Consider the following 17,985-nt stretch of genomic DNA (forward strand, 5'->3'; position numbering starts at 1 on the left):
CTGTGCGTGTCTGCTGTTTCTTCATTCCGTGTCACACCATTTGGGCCAATCCCAAAGCCATGCCGGTTACAGCAGCAGGCGAATGGAAGAGCAAACAGTGGTACACACACAACCCAGCATCGCTGCTCTTTAGAGGGCCATTCTGTGGGTGTGGCACTCAGGATGGCATGCAGTTGCTAGTTTGGCACAGGGCTTTAATCCAACAGAGGCCAGACAGAGCTGTATAGTGAGACCTAGCTCACAAGAGTGCTTACTGTTCTTGCAGAGGACACAGGGCTTCTATTGCTGTGAAGAGGCACCATGGCCCTGGCGACTTGTATAAAGGAAAACATTTACTTGGGGCTGGTTCACAGTTCACAGGGGTTGGGTTACAGAAGTTTGGTCCATCGTCGTCATGACTGGAAGTATGGTGGCATTCAGAGGTAGCCGAGGACTGCACATCTGAAGCAGCAGGAAAAGACTGTGTGCCAGTAGGCCTAGCTTAAGCTTTTGAGACCCCAAAGCACACCCCACCCCCTCCAATACAGCCACTGCCTAGGGCTTACCATGGGCTCACCCTGCTTCAGACCATAAGCAACAAGGCCCAACTACCACATGGTCCTCAGAGTCACCATGACTCCAGTGCTCGGGGATCCAGGATCATCTCTGTTTTCTAAGGTTTAAATAGTTCTATTTATTTATTTGGGTTTTTTTCGAGACAGGGTTTCTCTGTACAGCCCTGGCTGTCCTGGAACTCACTCTGTAGACCAGGCTGGCCTCGAACTCAAAGTTCCACCTGCCTCTACCTCCCAGAGTGCTAGGATTAAAGCTCCCCTCTCCCCCGCCCAGATTACAATGTATATGTTTAATTGTGTGTTGGTGTGTGCATGTGAAAGCATGTAAAGAAGTCAGAGGTGTCGGATCCCTGGAGTCACAGGCCGTTAGCATCCTTTGTAAAACCGTGCTCAGGAGTGACACGGCTTGTATTACTTACATTTCTTTCTTTTTTTTGTTTTTGTTTTTGTTTTTGTTTTGTTTTTTTTTTTTTTTTTTTTTTGATTTGTTTTTTCGAGACAGGGTTTCTCTGTGTAGCCCTGGCTGTCCTGGAATTCACTCTGTAGACCAGGCTGGCCTCGAACTCAAGAAATCCGCCTGCCTCTGCCTCCCAAGTGCTGGGATTACAGGCGTGCGCCACCACCGCCCGGCTTGTCTTACATTTCTACTGCTCAGAAGTCACACGAGAGTGAAAGACGTGCTCGGTGATTGCAAGCACACGTTGCTCTTGCAGAGAACCTAATTATTGACTGGCAACCATGGTAAATCCAGCTCCAAGGAGTCCTGCCTTGGTCTGTAATCCTCATGGCATTCCCCGATCCCTGAATTTCTCACTGGCTAAATTCCTCAGGAGGTACCCCAGTCCCCTCCCGGGCCTCAGTCAGGGAGCAGACTACATTTTACCTAAGATGAAGCAGAGTTGCTGGTAGCTAAGGAAGAAGGGGGCCATGGACCTTGACTTATCACAGAAGAGGAAACAGCCAGGTCAGAGCTCGGGATGCAGGCAGCCAGGGCTGGAAACGAGCAGGTCGCCGACTGGCACATCAGACAGGGTCGGGGGAGGCCCCAGGTCCGGGCTCCCGCCCCAGAGGTGGAAAACGTGCGCACTGAGCTTGGAGAGGCGAGGCGAACAAGCGGAATGCAGTCGGGCGAAGATGAGGAATGGGTTTTCGGGTCCTGCCAACCAGTTCTTGCCAGACATGATCGGCTGTTCAGGATGTAGCCTGGATGGGCTACAGTGCCAGCGAAAGAGGGCCAGACATCAAGACCACAATTTTAAAGAGAGGCTCACCGGGCATGAAAACGATTGATCTTTGCGTAAACTGCGGCTGGAAACAAGACTCTACTTCCGTGCCAAGCGTAGCAGGGCGGACCTCGGAGGGGAAGGACCCCACGCAGGCACTTCCGCCCTTTTCTAAGATGGCGCAGGCGGAAGGCGCCGGTCACCGCCCGCTGGCGACGTCGCGGCTGGAGTTGAACCTGGTACGGCTGCTCTGTCGCTGTGAGTCGATGGCGGCAGAAAAACGAGACCCTGACGAGTGGCGTCTGGAGAAGGTGAGGGAATCCCACGCCGCCGCGGAGGCCTGGAGCCCTAGAGGCCGGTGATCCACCTCACAGGCCACTGTCTCCGCCCCTTCTGGGCGGGCGGCACGCCCCCTCCCTCTGACCCCGCCCCGGCCCCGCCCCTCCCTGGTTTGCTCTGCCGCGGGGACTGACACCGCACCTTTCCTCCCAGTATGTGGGTGCCCTGGAAGACATGCTGCAGGCCCTGAAGGTCCAAGCGAGGTGAGTGTGGGCCCCGAGCCCCCGCGTCCCACGCAGCCGCCGCGTCCCACGCAGCCGCAGCCGCAAGCTGACTTTGTCCTGCTGCCTTCTAGTAAACCGGCCTCGGAAGTGATCAGCGAGTACTCCCGCAAAGTGGACTTTCTGAAGGGCATGCTGCGGGCGGAGAAGCTGGTGAGCCCGCCCTCCCACTCTGTAGGCGGGCACCACGCAGTCCCCCACAGCCCCCCGGAACTGATGTCCCCTCGCATGTCTCCTCAGACCTCCTCCTCTGAAAAGGCTCTAGCCAACCAGTTCCTGGCTCCTGGCCGCGTGCCCACCACAGCCAGGGAGCGGGTGCCTGCCACCAAGACTGTCCACTTGCAGTCCAGGGCTCGTTACACCAGCGAGATGCGGAGTGAGCTCTTGGGCACGGTAAGGTCCCCTCCCTTGTCCCTACGACCCACCCCTGCAGAGCCTTCAGAAGGAAAGACCAGGGCCGCAGGCAAGGCTTCCCAGGGAGACGAACTTGGCTGGGGGTGGTAGTGCGTGTCTTTAACTCCAGCACCCAGGACGCAGAGGCAGGCAGATGTGTGAGTTCGAAGCCAGCCTGCTTGCTTACAGAGTGAGTTCCAGTAACCAGGGCTACACAGAGAAACTCTGTCTTAAAACAAACAGAAAAAAGCAAAACAACAAAGAATGGACTCTGTCTGGTTAAGGCCCCAGAGTCGGCCTCAGGGTGTTACATGAGGCAGCTCAAAACAGAGGTTAGGGAGGACACCGAAGTACTCAGCCTCATTCCTCTCTTCCTCCCCACAGGAATCATCAGGAGGTGAGGCATGCTCAACGTGACCGTGCGCACCCCGCAGCCCTCATGCCTGCCCGGCTCCCTTGCGTTCCGAGCCCAGGAAGAGGTCCCCAGGGTTATCTTTGAGTTCTGCCTGAGGGAAGCTGGGAAGGAGAGGGTGGTCCCTGGCACAGTGCTAGGCCACGGAGAGAGACTCGGGGCCAGGGTACGGGGTGCTCTGCAGAGGGGGCAAAAGCAGCTCACAGGCAGAACAGCACCTGCCGAGCAGACTTGGTCGCGGTCAGGAATCTGGAAACAAGAAAGCCATCTTTGTACTTGGCCTCCTTTGCTTGCAGAGTGCGAGGTGGACGTGCGGAAGCGGGCGTGAGTACTTCAGCCAGTGTGAGGGAGGGGAAGGGACGCGGGTCCCTGCCTGCTCGAAGGCCTTTCTGCTGCTGTTCGCAGAGTATACACGAGCAGGGGAAACTGAGTCCCCAGTAGAACTGAGGGTGGTGCTGTGGGGCCTGGGGTCCTTGGGAAGGGGCCTCATGGATGTCTATCTACCTGTCACTACTGGGGACCCGCAAATGTGGGGTCAGCGGTGTCAAGTGGCCCAGACCTGCAGACGAGAAGCAGTCAGCATCCGAGCTAGACCTCGTCCTCCAGAGGCACCAGGGCCTCCAGGAAAAGCTGGCTGAGGAGATGCTAGGCCTGGCCCGCAGCCTCAAGACCAACACACTGGCTGCCCAGAGTGTCATCAAGAAGGACAACCAGGTGTGGTGACACTGCAGCCTCTGTCTGCCTTAGGGCACCCAGAAAGCTGTGCAAAAAAGGGGGCATTGTGGCTGGTGTTTTGCTGGTTGAGCAGGAGTTTGGTAAAGCCTGGGGGGCTGAGTATACTTGGCAGAGGGCACAACATGGGCCGGAAGCACAGGCTACTCAGGAGAAGTCATACTTGGGTCTCAGTCCTGTTGACACAGTCCCGTCTTCTCCCAGACCCTGTCACATTCGCTCAAGATGGCAGACCAGAACCTGGAGAAGCTGAAGCTGGAGTCGGAGCGGCTGGAGCAGCACGCACAGAAGTCGGTGAACTGGCTGCTGTGGGCCATGCTCATCGTCGTGTGCTTCGTGTTCATCAGCATGATCCTGTTTATCCGCATCATGCCCCGGCTGAAATAAAACAGCCAGTGCGCGCACCAAGCCCCACGCCGTCAGTGCCAGCAGGGGTGCATGCGTGCGTGTGAGTGTGTGTGCATGTGTGTGTGCGTGCGTGTGCGTATGCCTGTGTGTGTGCGTGTGTGCCTGCCTGCATGAGTGCGTGTGTGTGCGTGTGTCTGTGTGCGTGCACATGTGTGCCTGCATCTGTCTGAGTGTGCGTGTGCATGTGCGCGTGTGTGTGCGTGTGTGTGCGTGCGTGTGTGTGTGTGTGTGTGTGCGTGCATGCGTCTGAGTGTGTGCGTGTGCCTGTGTGGGTGCATGCACATGTATGCCTGCGTGTGTGTGCACGCGCGCACGCGTGTCTGTGTGTGCCTGCGCGTGTGTGTGGTGTGCCTGGGCTGCAGGGTGGTGTCAGCCAGGACACCTCTATCCTGCTGTCAGCCTACAGCCCCTCACCTGGCCACTCTGCTCCAAAGGCCTAGAGCAGCCTGCAACACACAGCAAAACCAAGTCTCAAAAACAGGAAGAACAGTTAAAACCTGCCTGGGAAAGCCGTGGCGCTCTGCCTGGTCTACATAGAACATTACAGGCCAGCCAGGGCAACACAGTGGGACCCTGGCCCCATCTTACAGAAACAGCAGAAGAAAGGCTTTTCAGGGGCTCAGAAGTAAGGACACACTTGCCACAAAGCCTGACAGCCCGAGCTCCGCCCCAAAGAAGAGAATAAGCAATAAGAGTAAGGGGCAAAAAGCCAGTCAAACAGTCTAATATATTCACTGTAACGGGAACTCCAGAGTGTGGCGCACGCGCACGCACACACACACACAGTTAACGTCACTTCTTACGGGTTAGGGAGATGACTCGGTGTAAGAGTGTGACCCAAGTATGCAGATCTAGGTTGGAATCCCCAGTATCGTTCTAACTTGGCAGAGGTGGGGAGCAGGAGCCCGTCACCCCATTGCTCGGAGACACAGGCAGATCTACCTGGAGACCACGGGCCAGCCTGAGGGGCCAAAACGGTGACTATCATGTTTAGGGGAAACTGCCAAAAAAAAAAAAAAAAAAGGGTTTGGACGACACCCAACTACCTGTATGGTCTCTGTGTATGCACAAAGTCACAAAGTTTTTTTTTAATACAATCACTAAAGTAAAAAATTAGTTGGTAAAGCAACCTGGCTTTCCCAATAGACTGGGGAAAATGAAGGGCTGATTGCAAGCCCGCAGGGAACACGCCGCAGGCTCCGCCCACCGCAGAGCCCCGCCCCCGCGGCCGAGCGCCCCGCCCGCGCCCGCGGCTCCGGCCGCAGTTCCCGCACAGCTACGTTCCCGGCGGCAGGACCAGGCGCGGCTCCGGGACAGGTGACCGAGCGGGACCGTCGGATAAGCACAGGCGGGCGGGGGCTGGGAGCTCTGCGGCCCGTGGACACGCGAGGCAGGAGACGCAGGGGTCGTTTCGACTCCTACTGGGGTCTCCCTCCGCGGCCTTGCGCTCTTCCGGTTTCAAGGATGGGGCGGGGCCTGTGGTACACCGCCATCCTCTCTCGAGCATGACATCACGGTGACGTCAGGCGCCTCTTCCGCGCCCCTTTCCGGGGTCCGCACTAAGGGGCGGAGTCTGGGTTGCGCCGCCAGCCAACCGCGCTCGCGCATGCAAATACCCGCAGGCCCCGCCTCCAGGCGCGGCCCGCGCGGCTCCGGGTCCAGGCCCGCAGGCCGGGACGCTACTTGCAATTCGCGCCCTGCCGCCAGGGGGCGCCAGAGCGCTGCAGCCCCATGCATGCCTGCCCTGGAGCGTCCGCAGCCCCGCGCCCAAAGGCCGCAGAGCCAGCCCGGGCTGGACCAGCTCTGCACGAGGCCCAGGAAGATCGTGTTTGCGGATGAGCTGCGCCCCCAGGCCCCACTGCACTCAGAGAAGCCTCCCAGGGATCTGGGACCCCGCCCCAAGCCAGTGCCTGACTACGAGCTGTGAGTGCCCTCTCGTGGCTTATTGTTGTAAGACCGGGTCTGGTGGTGTAGTCCAAGATAGCCTCCAAAGAGTTAGATCCTCCTGCCTCAGCCTGCTGAATTCACCAAGCCCACGTTCCCTCCGGGCTTCTTAATACCTGAGAAACAGAAAGGGACAATGAGATTGGGATTTTGATGGGCGATTAAGAGTTTATGAAATCTGGCCGGGCGGTGGTGGCGCACCCCTTTAATCCCAGCACTTGGGGGGCAGAGGCAGGTGGACTTCTGAGTTCGAGGCCAGCCTGGTCTACAGAGTGAGTTCCAGGACAGCCAGGGCTATACAGAGAAACCCTGTCTCCAAAAACCAAATAATAATAACAATAATAATAACAATAAAGTTTATGAGATTAGGAAATGGGATCGGGGGTAATTCCCTCTCCTCACACACTGACCCCTTCCAACCTGGCAGTAAGTACCCACCAGTGACCAGCAGAAGGGACCGGAGCCGCTATGCCGCAGTGTTCCAGGACCAGCACGGAGAGTTTTTGGAGCTCCAGCGGGAGGTGGGGGCCACGCAGGCTAAGCTCCAGCAACTGGAAACCCTGCTGCTGACACTGCCCCCGCCGCGGAGCCAGGTCAGCCCGGTCAGCCCCGCTCCCTGCGGCTGTGCTGTGGCTCCTGAGTGGCGTCGGCCGCCGTGGCCCTTCTGAGCCCCTTCCCCGCTCTGCCTTTCAGAAGGAGGTTCGCGTGGCAGCTCATGTCAGGAGAGAGTTTGAGAAGAAGCGGGCGGTGAGTGGAGACTCCTGGGGTCACAGGTGTGGCTGTGTGTGGTGCTGTCCTGAGGCTGGGACCCTGTCATCGCTGAACAGCTTGAGGGCCTCTGGCTAGAGTGCCAGGAGTACTTCCTCAACCCTTGCTCCCCTAGGATCCCAGATTCCTGGATAAGCAGGCTCGCTGTAACTACCTGAAGGGTAAACTGAGGCACCTCAAGGCCCAGATCCGCAAATTTGATGACCAACAGGACAGCGACAGTGAAGACTCCGTGTATTTCTGAGTGTCCTGGAGATGGGGAACCACACCAGTTCTTCCAGGAGAAGCAAGTCCTGTTGAGAATTCCAGAGAATAAACACGGATTAGGCACCTACTGTGTGCAGCTGCCTAAAAGCATCCCTCCATTTCACAGAAGGGGAAATGAGGTTCAGAGACCTGTCCAGGGTAGATTCCGGGGGGCACAGGCAGAAGGAAGGCCTGAGTTGGCGCAGCCTGGTAGAAGTGTTGTGATGGACCACAGCAGGGGTAAGGGCCGGGCAACGCAGGGGTCTGTCTGCAGGGACACACCCTCGGGACACCCTGGTCCTGTCCACTCTGCATGGGTCCTCAGACAAGACCCTAGCCACTGAGAATGACAAGGCCCAGGCCACCTGCAGGCCAGGAGTCTCCCAGGAAGATGTCCTCCAACAGAGAGGCCCATGTGTGGTTTGTGGGAACGGTGGACCAGCCAGGGCCTGAGTGCAGGCCTCAGACACTCCAGGCACGGGCCCCAGTCAGTCCCACCCCAGAGGCCGGCCCCTAACTCCCTGGCATTTTTCTTTCCAAGGTAGGGTCTCTCTGTGTAGCCCTGGCTGTCCTAAAACTCACACTGTAGACCAGGCTGGCCTTGCAGTGAGCTTGATCAGCCTCTGCCTCCCATGTGCTGGAATCAAGGGCATGTGCCACCACTGCTGGTCTACTCCCACAATTCCTTTCATCACCACAGTTAAATTCACATCTCGGTCCTCACCTTCTTCACGGCAACTTTAGAGACGGGGATATATGTTACTCGGAGGAAGACGCTGAATTCAAGCTGTTTTGGAAAAGCCTTTACCAGGGCCTCCTATTCCTCCACAGTAGTGAGGTGTGACTCCCAGCCCACTGGGGCCTACAGAGCACAGGCTAGACCCTGCAGTTACTTCCCCAGAACTACAGAAGAAAGCAGAGGCCAACCAAGTAAGTGAATATCTTTATTATTGGCCATAATTTTCATCATCCCATGGTGCCCTCCATGGGCCGTGTATCCAGGGCCATGGCACCCCTGCCCAGCTGCAGCGGGCCTCCCACAAAGCCATGACACCAGAGGCAGCTGCATGCTGGCTGCAGACCGCCAGCCCCACCCTGAATAGCTGCCAGGGCGAGGCAGGGCCTGGGAGATCTGAATCTTTTTGGTTTCATGATTATTTAAAAAATAAAACAAACCAAACATTTCACAGTCTTTAAAAAAAGAAATCAGTCCCAGAAGAGAAGCTAGGGCCCTGATCCCCAGGGTCCCTACAAGGCCCCAGTTTCTGTGTGTGTCCTGGAAGATGGCCAGCACTAGCCCGAGCCGTAGGGCCAGTTAAAGGTGCTCCCTGACAGAAGCATGTCCCGGATGAGCGTCTCGATGGGCGTCTTGCCCACCAGGCGCATGAAGAAGAGCTGGGAGATGAGGGACGCGGGCACGGCTCGCAGGGCTGGCAGCCGCAGCAGCAGGCGCCCAAAGCGCTGCGGCTGCGATGGGTACTGGGCTCGCACGTACTCCGTGAGGGCCACCTGTGCCTTCTCCTGCAGGCTCTCCACGTGGGCTGGGTCAGAAAGGCCACAGGCATCTGCGGGAAGCAGGGATGACAAGGGCAGTCACGACTGGGGAAGCAGGACAAGAGGCCTACGGGGAGAGGTTAAGGAGGCCACGGGAGTACGAGTCAGTGTCCACACACAAGTGGTGCAAAACTGAAGGAACAGGCTCGGGGACTGCTGCCCCGTGCGTGGTGAAAGGGAGGCCCTGCATTACTACTCTGCACCACTCTGGGAGTGACCTCCAGGCCAGGATCTCGCTGAGCCACGCCCACCAGAAGGCCCTGCTCCACAGCGGCGCCCAGGTCTCCCTTTTGCTCTCAGGAGGGGATCTGACAAGGTTTGGATCTGCAATCCGCACAGTCCGAGGACTTGCTGGTTTCCTTCCTCAGCTCACACCTCGGGGTCTCTAAGATGTTCTAGTCTTCCCTGCAGCAGCAAAGGCATGTCATCAGAGTGGCCCCTGAGGTGTGGCCTGGGTTAAGACCCAGGGTCACCTGTATCCTGCACCCAAGCGTCATGAGGGTGCAGGGAAAGAGTGGGGCGTAGGGCCCCAGAACAGAGACAGGAGCTCAGAGCTCTACCCAGTGACTGTGGGCCTGGGTAGCCTTCATAGCGTGGCCTAGGGTCTGCCTGAGTCGTCTCTTCCAGTGTTTCAGAGCCCAGCAGCTACTGTGTGGATCAGTGTGAGGGCGACACCAGGAGTAGCGTGCAGAGGAGTCTCAAGCACCTGGGAACATGGCCTGGAGCAGTGAGGGGAACCCGGGGTGAGGCCTACAGCAGTGTCTGAGTAGGGCCAGGGTGTAGGGTTAGGCCAGAGTGCAGCAAGCCAGGTGTAGCGGAGGCGGCACCTAAATCAAAAGGGTGTGGCCTGAGGCAGCGGCCTCTCAGTTAGGCTGGAGAGTGACCCAGATTGGCTAGAAAGGGAAGGGCATGGCCTGGTCGCCTGAGGCTGAGTTGGGTGGGTATAGATGCTGGGGGCGTGGCCAGTCTGAGGGCGTGGCCTTGGGTCCAGTGGGAGCCTGGCACAGGGCAGAGCGGAGCCTGCCTGGAGGCGTGGCTTGTCCCAGGGAATGGGCTGCCTAGGGTGTGGCCTGGGTATGGATGGGGCTCTGACGGGGCGGGGCGGCTCACCAGGCGTGAAGAGCGCGATGGCCTTGAGGCAGCCGTACTCGGCAGCATCCACCTGCAGGCGGCCCAGCTTGTCCACCTGCTCCTGGAAGGCTCGCACCTGGTCCATGAAGGCCACGGCGCGCTCGGCGGCCATGGGCGCGGCGTGCAGCCCCGCGGCGGCCAGCAGCGGTGCCGTATGCAGCGGCAGCGCCGCCTGCGCCGCGTTCAGCACGAAGAGCTCACTCCAGCTGAGCCGCAGCAGCGCCACCTGGTCGGCGGCCGGCAGCTCGGGGAAGAAGGGCGCGTGGCGGGCCCACTCGACCGTGCTGAACAGCAGGCGCGCCGCCAGCTCGCACACGTTGTCGATGCCCAGCACGGCGCCGCCGCCGCCGAAGCGCCCGGCTGCGGGGTAGGGCTCGGCGCGCAGCAGCTGCGCGATCAGCTCGGATACCGGCGGCCCCGCGAACGGCTCGACGCCCGCCGCGCCCGGGGGGCTGCAGGCCGCGGGGCCCGGGAGCGCGTGCGGGATGCGGCCGCGCTGCACGGCTGCAGAGGGAGACGGGGCGCGTCAGGCGGCAGCGCGGGAGGGCCACCCCCACCCCGTGTGGCGGCACAGGGGACCGGGCACGCACTGGGCACTAGCAGTGTCTGGCGGCCAGCCCTAGCATCCCCACCAGCTGCACCTCCTCCTCTTGCAACGTGGAGGCCACATCCGTCAATTACTGAGAACACTGGTTCTGTCTTTGGCCTCTCCCGCTACCTGCAATTCTCCCAGGGGGGCGACCTCGCTAATGCGGGCACCGTAGTGGTCCCCAAGTGCAGGGGCTGCCATTGTTAGCTTTGCCTACGGTGGTACATACCTGCCATCCCAGCCCTGGAGCGTGGAGGCAGGGAGGCCAGGAGCTCAAGGCCAACCTCAGCATAAATTGTTTGAGGCCAGAACGGGCTACAGCTGTTTCAAAAAAATAACTGAAGGGAAAAAAATCCAATGCTTATCTGAGTCCTCGGTCACGAACGGAGTGAAAGTAAACTGAGGCACGGAGGCACCAAGGATCACAGGCTGGCTCCCCGAGGCACGCAGCAGGCCGGGCAGGGAGCCAGGAGCCGTAACGAGCATGCTTTAATGAGCCTGACACCTGTCTCACTGGCGGGTGAACGCCAGGTCAGCCCAGGAAGAGCAGGGATGCAGGGGACACAGGAGGCACCCAGACCAAACACTCGAGAAGCTGGGAACCACCTGTCAGCTGGAGCCACTCTGGGCCCCAAAGGTCCTCTCCTTGCTCACAGCATGGGGACCCCACCCTCGCTACTGCTCCCTTATCCAGCAGGGTCCCACTCCAGGGCCTTCGCCTGGACCTCCAAACCCCGCTCCTTCCCTCTCCCCTCTCTTCCTCTTCCAGACGCTGGAATTCACAGTTCAGCACACTCCTCACCCAGCTGCATGTTTCTTCCTGCGTCGAAGGCCGAGGAGCAGTAATACTCGGGGTCTAAGTGCCTGCTATCAACATGCCCGTCAGGGGTGAAGGGCTGGGTGCAGGGTAATCCAGCCAAGGACCATTTGTTGAATGCAGGTGAGGTCCAGACCCTGCAGCAGGCCCGGGAGATGGGCACATGAGCCGTGTCGGTGTCAGCCACGCGGCCCGAACAGCAGTGAGCAGGGGACCCTGAGCAACTGACAGTCAAGGAGGTGAGGGAGGCAGCAGGCTACAGCAGGGAGGTGAGGGAACAGCTGTGCAAAGGCCCTGGGGCAGGACGGCGAGAGCCCAGCAATCACAGGCTCTGACTAGAGACCTATCAGGACTTTCCATCAGACAGACAAGTCTAGACAAAAATTCAGTCTGGGCAAGGACAGAGCAGGAGTCACCTTCAAACTTAAAGGGACCAAAAAAATCATCAAATGAGGCTGATCTTATTTGGTGTTTTGCACGTGCCCGAATTCATGTGGTTTTGTTCCTAACCAGGTTTTGCTATGTAGCCCAAGCTGACTTCAAACTGGAAATCCTCCTGCCTCAGCGTCACAGATGCTGGGATGACACGCCTGCACCACGTGCCTGACTGTCAGGTTCTCAGAAGCCTGCTGCATGATGTCCCAGCCTGGCCATGCCCCAGGCTGGGCGGGGAGTGCAAGCAGCCTCTCCTCTGTACCAGCCCAGGGACCCAGCCCTCAAGGCCTCCAAGCAGCCTCTCCTCTGTACCAGCCCAGGGACCCAACCCTCAAGGCCTCCAAGCAGCCTCTCCTCTGTACCAGCCCAGGGACCCAGCCCTCAAGGCCTCCAAGTTGCACTTAATTCCGAGGGCACCGGACAGGATCTGCGGCCCAGCTGTGCAGTCTGTCCACCCAGGTCTCATGGGCAGGGACAGGCAACTGGGCCTCCCCTTGGCTATAAACTGGTTGAATCCTGCCTTCAGCAAACACACAGAGCAGAAAGTAAACAAATTTTAAAAGTAAAAATAATACTCCTAGTTCAGTCAAGGAGGCCACCAAGGAGACAGGGCAAGGAGCTGCCCTTTGAGGTCAGAGGTCAGGCAGGGCCTAGGGAAGAACTGAGTGGCTGCACCCCACTACCAGGCATCTGGTATCTTAGCTGTCTCCCCTCAGATTCCCAACAAGGGCCTGGCTACGGCCACACCCCACGGCTACTCACCCTCCTTACGCATGCCCACCCGGAAGCACTTCTTGAGACGACAGTACTGACACTGGTTCCGGTGGTGCTGATCAATCTGACAGTCGCGGTTGGACCTGGAGACACATGCCAGGGTTCCCAGTGATGTGCCTGCAAACCCTTGAGAAACACCAGTGGGGGCTCCCTGGCCTGCGATGGGGGCCCCAGAGCACAGCGTGGGGACTCAGATCCCCAACTCAGAGGGGCGATCTGATCATAATGGATGTTGAAGGACAGCACCCATGGGGAGCCCTTTAAGATGGGTTTTGAAGGATGCACAGGAGTTCCCCACAGGGACAAATGGAAAAGCATTTCCTGGCAGAGGATACAATGGAACAGGTTCGAAATGCAAAAGAATGGAAACCGAATCCTGTTCATTTTACTTGGTCACCACCAGGCCAAGCGCCAGCTCTGAATGGAGACACAGTACTGCACTGGCTCAACCTTACAACCTAGAGTGAGAAGGAACGGGCCCTTCTCCTCTGAGAACACTGACCCCCGCAGACACCCACGTCTCCAGAAGCCCAGGACTCCTCGGGACAGGCCTCGAGGAGCGCCCAATCCTGACACCAAAAAGCACCCAGACATAGAGTAGGAAGGAGAGGCACTAGCTCCCAGCCTGTTCCTGGGTCGCTTTCTGCTACTGCCCCATGGGAGGGAGCACTGAGCTGAGAGATCCTGGGGACTCCAGCTGGGGTGCTCTGGGCAGGGTTAGGAGAGCCCAGACCCTGTGACTTTTAGAGGCCACCAGGAAGGGGGGCCCAGCTGGGGCAGAGAACTCAGGCTAAGTCAGAACAAAGCCATCAGGCCAGCCAGGCGGGACTGGTGAGGAGGGATCAGGCCAGCCAGGCGGAACTGGCCAGGCCCTAGGCAGAGGGTGGGGGTGGGGGGCTCTGCTCAGGGAAGGCTATGCTGTCTCCACTGTGTGGTTGGGACAGACTAAAACCCATAAAACTGTAAGTTCTTCTGGCTATCTAACCTAAAGTGTATATGCTTTGCCCTTTGAGCTATGCTCGTTACAATGGCTGCCTCCGTTTCTGTGCCTGGGGATGGAGGTGGGCACTGTCCCCTTGCTGTGCTGTCTGTCTAGGCTGCCCTCAGCCTTCTGAGTAGCTGGGACCGTGTGTGACACACAGTGGCCAGCTTCCTAAGCCACTGTGACACACCAGGCTCACACACTACCCTGCTCCCTGCTGCCCACCTGCCTCTGCTGAACTTGAGTGGGCTCACCTGACTACACAGCTCACTAAGTGTCACGGAGGGGGGAGTTCCTCCTTTGCCTGTCCTACCCCAGGGCTTTCGGGCCACCTCCTGACACCGTCCCACTCCCAGACAGCTGCTGGTCCACTTAGGTTCTGAGAGGGAAACCAACCACACGAGGTCCCACAGCATAGGTCCGGAGGAACCCAGCCAGCAGGTGGGACCCTGAGCCTGCCCGTCCCCTTCACTCTCCCCAAAGACCCAGCCAGACCCGGCAACTCATTCCAGACACAAGAATGAGGCCAAAGTCTGGTGGCCCAGTTACAGCTGGAGGAGGAAAAAAGATTCCCACCAAGTCCAAACTCTAAGGTGGCGGCAGCCCCCACCTGACCTGTCACCAGCAAGGGAGCTCAACTCCATACCCAGCCCCCACAGCTTCCCCCGGCTAAGTCCACTGGGCCAGGACCCTTCCCATGACCCTACAACTTCTCTGGGGCTCTGTGTACCTGGGAAATGGGGCTGCCTGCCCTGTCCCGAGGCCCCGCACGATCCTGGGGGATACAGAGTCTGCTTGTGTAGACAGAAAATGCTCTACAGGCCCTGGCCTGGACAGCCAGCCTCTTTTTCAAGGGGCTTTCTGTGTCCGGAAGCAGCCAGTAAGCAAGGCCACGCCCTGCCCAGTCCTGCAGAGGGGTCCCCACCAGATGGCATCTCCCACAGTCCTTCACTCTTAGAGTCGCCCCGAAGTTTAAAGGCTCGTCCCGGAGCCCGAAGGCTGAACCAACCCGGGAGTGGGGGGGTGCGGTCAATTCCGGTGGCCTTGCTAGCCCTCCGGTGGCAGCTTCCGGTGACCCAGAGCCCAAGGGGTACCCCTCTGATGGACAGGCACAGACCCTCGTGCATGCAGCCCCCTCCCCCCGCTCTCAGCGAAGGCAGCCATCCCAAGCCACCCACCCGGGAATGCCTCCTCCAGCTGCCCAGGCAAGGGCGACTTTGGAAGTGATATTTGACCCAAGGGCGCGCCGGATCGATCCGCGCGGCCGCAGACAATGGCCCCTGGACGTCGCCAGCCCCGCGGTACGACTTGCACATCTGATTCCCGCGGGGCGCCACGCGTGACGGGCCCCCACGAGAAAGCGGGCACTGGGGGCTGGAAATAGGGTCCCCACTCCTGACAGCATCCCCGAGCCCTCCCTGCTGGCAGAACCAGCTCTCTCCAGAGCAGGACAAGAGCAAAGACCACCTGCGTGGGGGGGCCCCTGCATGCATGTATCACCAACTGTGTACCGGATCTCGACTGGGGCCGAGTCCGTGGTCTCGGGCAGGAATGCGGGTGCAGGGAAGGTCAGCGCCAGGCCCAAGGTGACCGAACAGGTCCGGGCCGGCCCGGTGGCCGCGCGTGGGGCTCACCGGCAGGTGTAGCTGAGATTGCGGCGGATGCTGCGCTTGAAGAAACTCTTGCAGCCCTCGCAGGTGAACACGCCGTAGTGCTTGCCGCTGGACTTGTCTCCGCACACCACGCAGTCCACCTGCAAGCCCGGACGCTCCTCGTCGCCCGGCTCCGCGTCGCTGGTCGCCCCGGGAGGCGACGCCGAGTCGTCCTCGGTCGCGCGTGGGTAGCTCCCACCAGCCTTGTCCACGCCGTTCGTGTCGCCTCCGGGGCCGCCCCAGCCACCGGTCACCATGGCCATAGCCCCGGGGACAGCGGGGCCGGGGCGCCCCGGGACCAGTCCGTCCCCTCTGGGCACGCCTGGCGACCCGAGGGGGACCCGGCTACCCCGGGCGCATGCAGCCCGTGAGCTCGGGGGGCTCCGGTCGCACCCCCCGAAAAAAGTTTCGCGGCAACTTCCTGCGGCCGGTCCGCGCGCCAGGCAGGAACTGGTCCGGCCGGTTCCAGGCCAACTTTCCCACGCGTGCCCGCGGCCGACGGGGGCGCGCTAGAGGCGCGAGTTTGGGACGCCCAGGTCCCGTGGTCCAGAGTCCTGGGGACCCGGTAGCGTCGCCGGGGCCATAGCCCGGCCCCGCCGCCCAGGCCAACTTAGTGGCTCACCATCCGAGCGCGCGCGAGCGGCCCCGAGCCCGGGGGGAAACTTTGGCAGCAAGTTGTGCGGCGAGATGGGGGGAGGGGCGGCGGGAGCGCGCGCTGGAGACCCGGAGTCCCGCACGCCGCGCGCGCCCAGCCGCAATCGCAGAGGTCCGGGCGATAGAGCTGAGTGGAGAGTGCGGTCCGCGGCCTTCCCCGGATCGTCTCCCCGCCGAGCGCGCGCGCGGCCGGCCTGGGCCTGCGCCTGGGCCCGAGCCTCGGCCTCGCCCTGGCGCTCGCCGCCGGCCCCGCGCTGCGGCCGGCCTGACACCCGCGTTCCATCGGCGCCGGCGGGGGCGGGGCGGGGGCGCGCGGCGCGGCCGGGGGCGGGCGCTCGTTGCCCCGGCGACGGCCGCCCTTATAAGGGCATGGGGTAGCCGCGCACCGCCCGGAGCCGTGGGCCGGCGAGAGGGCGGGGCGGGGCGCGCAGCTGACCCTCCCCCACGCGGCCGCGCAGCCTTAACCCCTGCGCGCCCTGTCCCGGCTTGGGGAGCTCCGCGCGCCTCCCGGCAGCCGCGCCCCCCGGGGACATCTGCTCGGGGGCACGCCCCCGCCGCACGCGCGCGCGCCCCGCATTGCTCCGCTCGGCTGCCAGCTGGAGCGGAGCGGCCCCCTTCTCCCCAAAGTCTCCGCGGCCCGCCCCGCCCCGCCCCCGCCTCGCGCTCCGCTCCGGTGAACACCTGGTGTCCGGAGTCTGGGGGTGGGGGTCCTCGCTGCGAGGTCAAGGGGTCCCCCTCTCTGCTTTCAGGCTTCAAGGGTGGGAGAGGCAGGGCGTCCGTCGCCCCTCCAGTCGGAAGGCGTGCCAGCCCGGGGCTGTCGTCCGGGGGCCCCCTTCATTTCCTTTCCTTTTTTTTTTTTTTCCTCAGAAAGGGCTTGGCCTGGTGACCGACTGGGCCACAGATGTCTCCCCCGCACCCTCCCACGCCCGGAGCCTCCCAGCTGCCGCCACGTCCCTGCCCCCTCCAGTTCTACTGGAGCAAGCATTTATTAAGCACCCTTTGTATGCAGGGCCCCCCAGGGCACGCATTTATTAAGCTCCCTTCACATTTAAGGCCTGACTTTAGGGCTGTTAACGTTTAACCGGTACCGGCTGGAAAAGTCCCTCATGGGGTGACCTTTCACCCCTGAGTCAGTTCTGACCGCCAGGCCTGTTCTGTCTCCTATGCAGGCCTGGGTCCAATATAGAGATCATGGCACGCGGCCAACCTGGACACGGTGCCCTCTCTTCTGTGCCCCATCAAGGGCCTTGTGAAATCTTGTCACATAAGGGGACTTAAAGGAACGGAAGTTCAGGTTTCTGCTCTCCAGGTACACCCAGCCCTGGGCCGTGGGGATACCCCAGAAGTATCCCCCTGGATGCCATGTGAAACTCCAAATACAGAAAGCAGGAAGGACTAGAATCAAACTGGAACAAGGACTTCCCAGGAATCTGATTAGAGTCTGCTCTGCTTTAGTGGTGACAAATCCTGGGTGGCCCAGAAGATAAATCAGTTTAGGGGTCCTGCTCGGTTATTTGGACTGAGGGCAGGCCTAGACTGAACTATTCTTGAATTCCTGGTGCCAGGCTCTCGAGAAAAGATTGAAAGGGTGGAGGGGCGGAAAGAGGGCTTAGGAGGGGAAAAGGCTCTGGAAAAGAGCTCGCTCGAGTCACAGGTCAAATAAACACGGATTTGGGGAAGCTAGGCTAAGTGCGAGGACCCGAAGGGAAGAGTTTGGGGTCAGAGAAAGTGAGTTCCGGAGGGGTCCACCCTGTCGCAGTCGCCCTGCCACTCTTGGCCCCCTAACCCTTGGGGCCCAACCGGGTGGGCCAGGCCTTGCCCCGCCCCCATAACCCCTGCCCGTGGCCCCGAGGTGACATTTGACCTTGTGGTTGTGGCAGACCCAGGGACAAAGACACTGGGCCCATCTGCTGCTGGGACGCCCGTGAGAACAGCCAGAAACTGTCGGAGCTGCCTGGGAACCAGCGCTGCGCCACCCCCGCAGGTGACCTCCGCTGGCCACTAGCGACCTGGCGGCTAAAGGTTAAAATGGCTTCAGCCAGCTAGCCGGCCAAAGGCGCTTGCCCGAATTCGCCCCTGGGTGCTGCACGGTGGGGACCCTGGAGATTTGTAGGGTGTGAAAGGAGGCAATCCTCCTCCACCCCAACTCCAGCACCC

General features: G+C 60.4%; 3 protein-coding genes across 7 annotated transcripts; 2 read left to right on the forward strand and 1 right to left on the reverse strand.

Annotated features, from left to right (window-relative positions):
- Window positions 1-1,931: 1,931 nt before the first annotated feature.
- Window positions 1,932-4,282, forward strand: Use1 (unconventional SNARE in the ER 1). Its single transcript, XM_052162740.1, has 8 exons — window positions 1,932-2,088; window positions 2,270-2,319; window positions 2,412-2,490; window positions 2,578-2,730; window positions 3,115-3,127; window positions 3,439-3,466; window positions 3,682-3,856; window positions 4,079-4,282. Exons 1-8 carry the CDS (start codon window positions 1,954-1,956, stop codon window positions 4,259-4,261), a joined length of 816 nt encoding a protein of 271 aa, XP_052018700.1. The 5' UTR covers window positions 1,932-1,953; the 3' UTR covers window positions 4,262-4,282.
- A 1,202-nt stretch (window positions 4,283-5,484) lies between these two features.
- On the forward strand, window positions 5,485-7,329 carry Ocel1 (occludin/ELL domain containing 1). 5 transcript variants are annotated; one of them, XM_052162744.1, is made up of 4 exons: window positions 5,491-6,205; window positions 6,654-6,819; window positions 6,923-6,999; window positions 7,110-7,329. In XM_052162744.1, exons 1-4 carry the CDS (start codon window positions 5,889-5,891, stop codon window positions 7,150-7,152), a joined length of 603 nt encoding a protein of 200 aa, XP_052018704.1. In that variant the 5' UTR covers window positions 5,491-5,888; the 3' UTR covers window positions 7,153-7,329. The 5 variants fall into 5 exon arrangements, with proteins under 5 accessions (XP_052018706.1, XP_052018704.1, XP_052018702.1 ...); XM_052162742.1 differs by having other exon boundaries at window positions 5,493-6,205; window positions 6,923-6,973; XM_052162743.1 differs by having other exon boundaries at window positions 5,494-6,205; window positions 6,920-6,999.
- Window positions 7,330-8,171: 842 nt separating this feature from the next.
- On the reverse strand, window positions 8,172-16,458 carry Nr2f6 (nuclear receptor subfamily 2 group F member 6). Its single transcript, XM_052162739.1, has 4 exons — window positions 15,157-16,458; window positions 12,529-12,623; window positions 9,905-10,429; window positions 8,172-8,805 (listed from the first exon to the last, which is right to left on the reverse strand). Exons 1-4 carry the CDS (start codon window positions 15,435-15,437, stop codon window positions 8,534-8,536), a joined length of 1,173 nt encoding a protein of 390 aa, XP_052018699.1. The 5' UTR covers window positions 15,438-16,458; the 3' UTR covers window positions 8,172-8,533.
- Between the last annotated feature and the right edge of the window lie 1,527 nt (window positions 16,459-17,985).

The sequence above is a fragment of the Apodemus sylvaticus genome, chromosome 18 (genome assembly GCF_947179515.1).
Source record: "Apodemus sylvaticus chromosome 18, mApoSyl1.1, whole genome shotgun sequence".
Taxonomy (NCBI): domain Eukaryota; kingdom Metazoa; phylum Chordata; class Mammalia; order Rodentia; family Muridae; genus Apodemus; species Apodemus sylvaticus.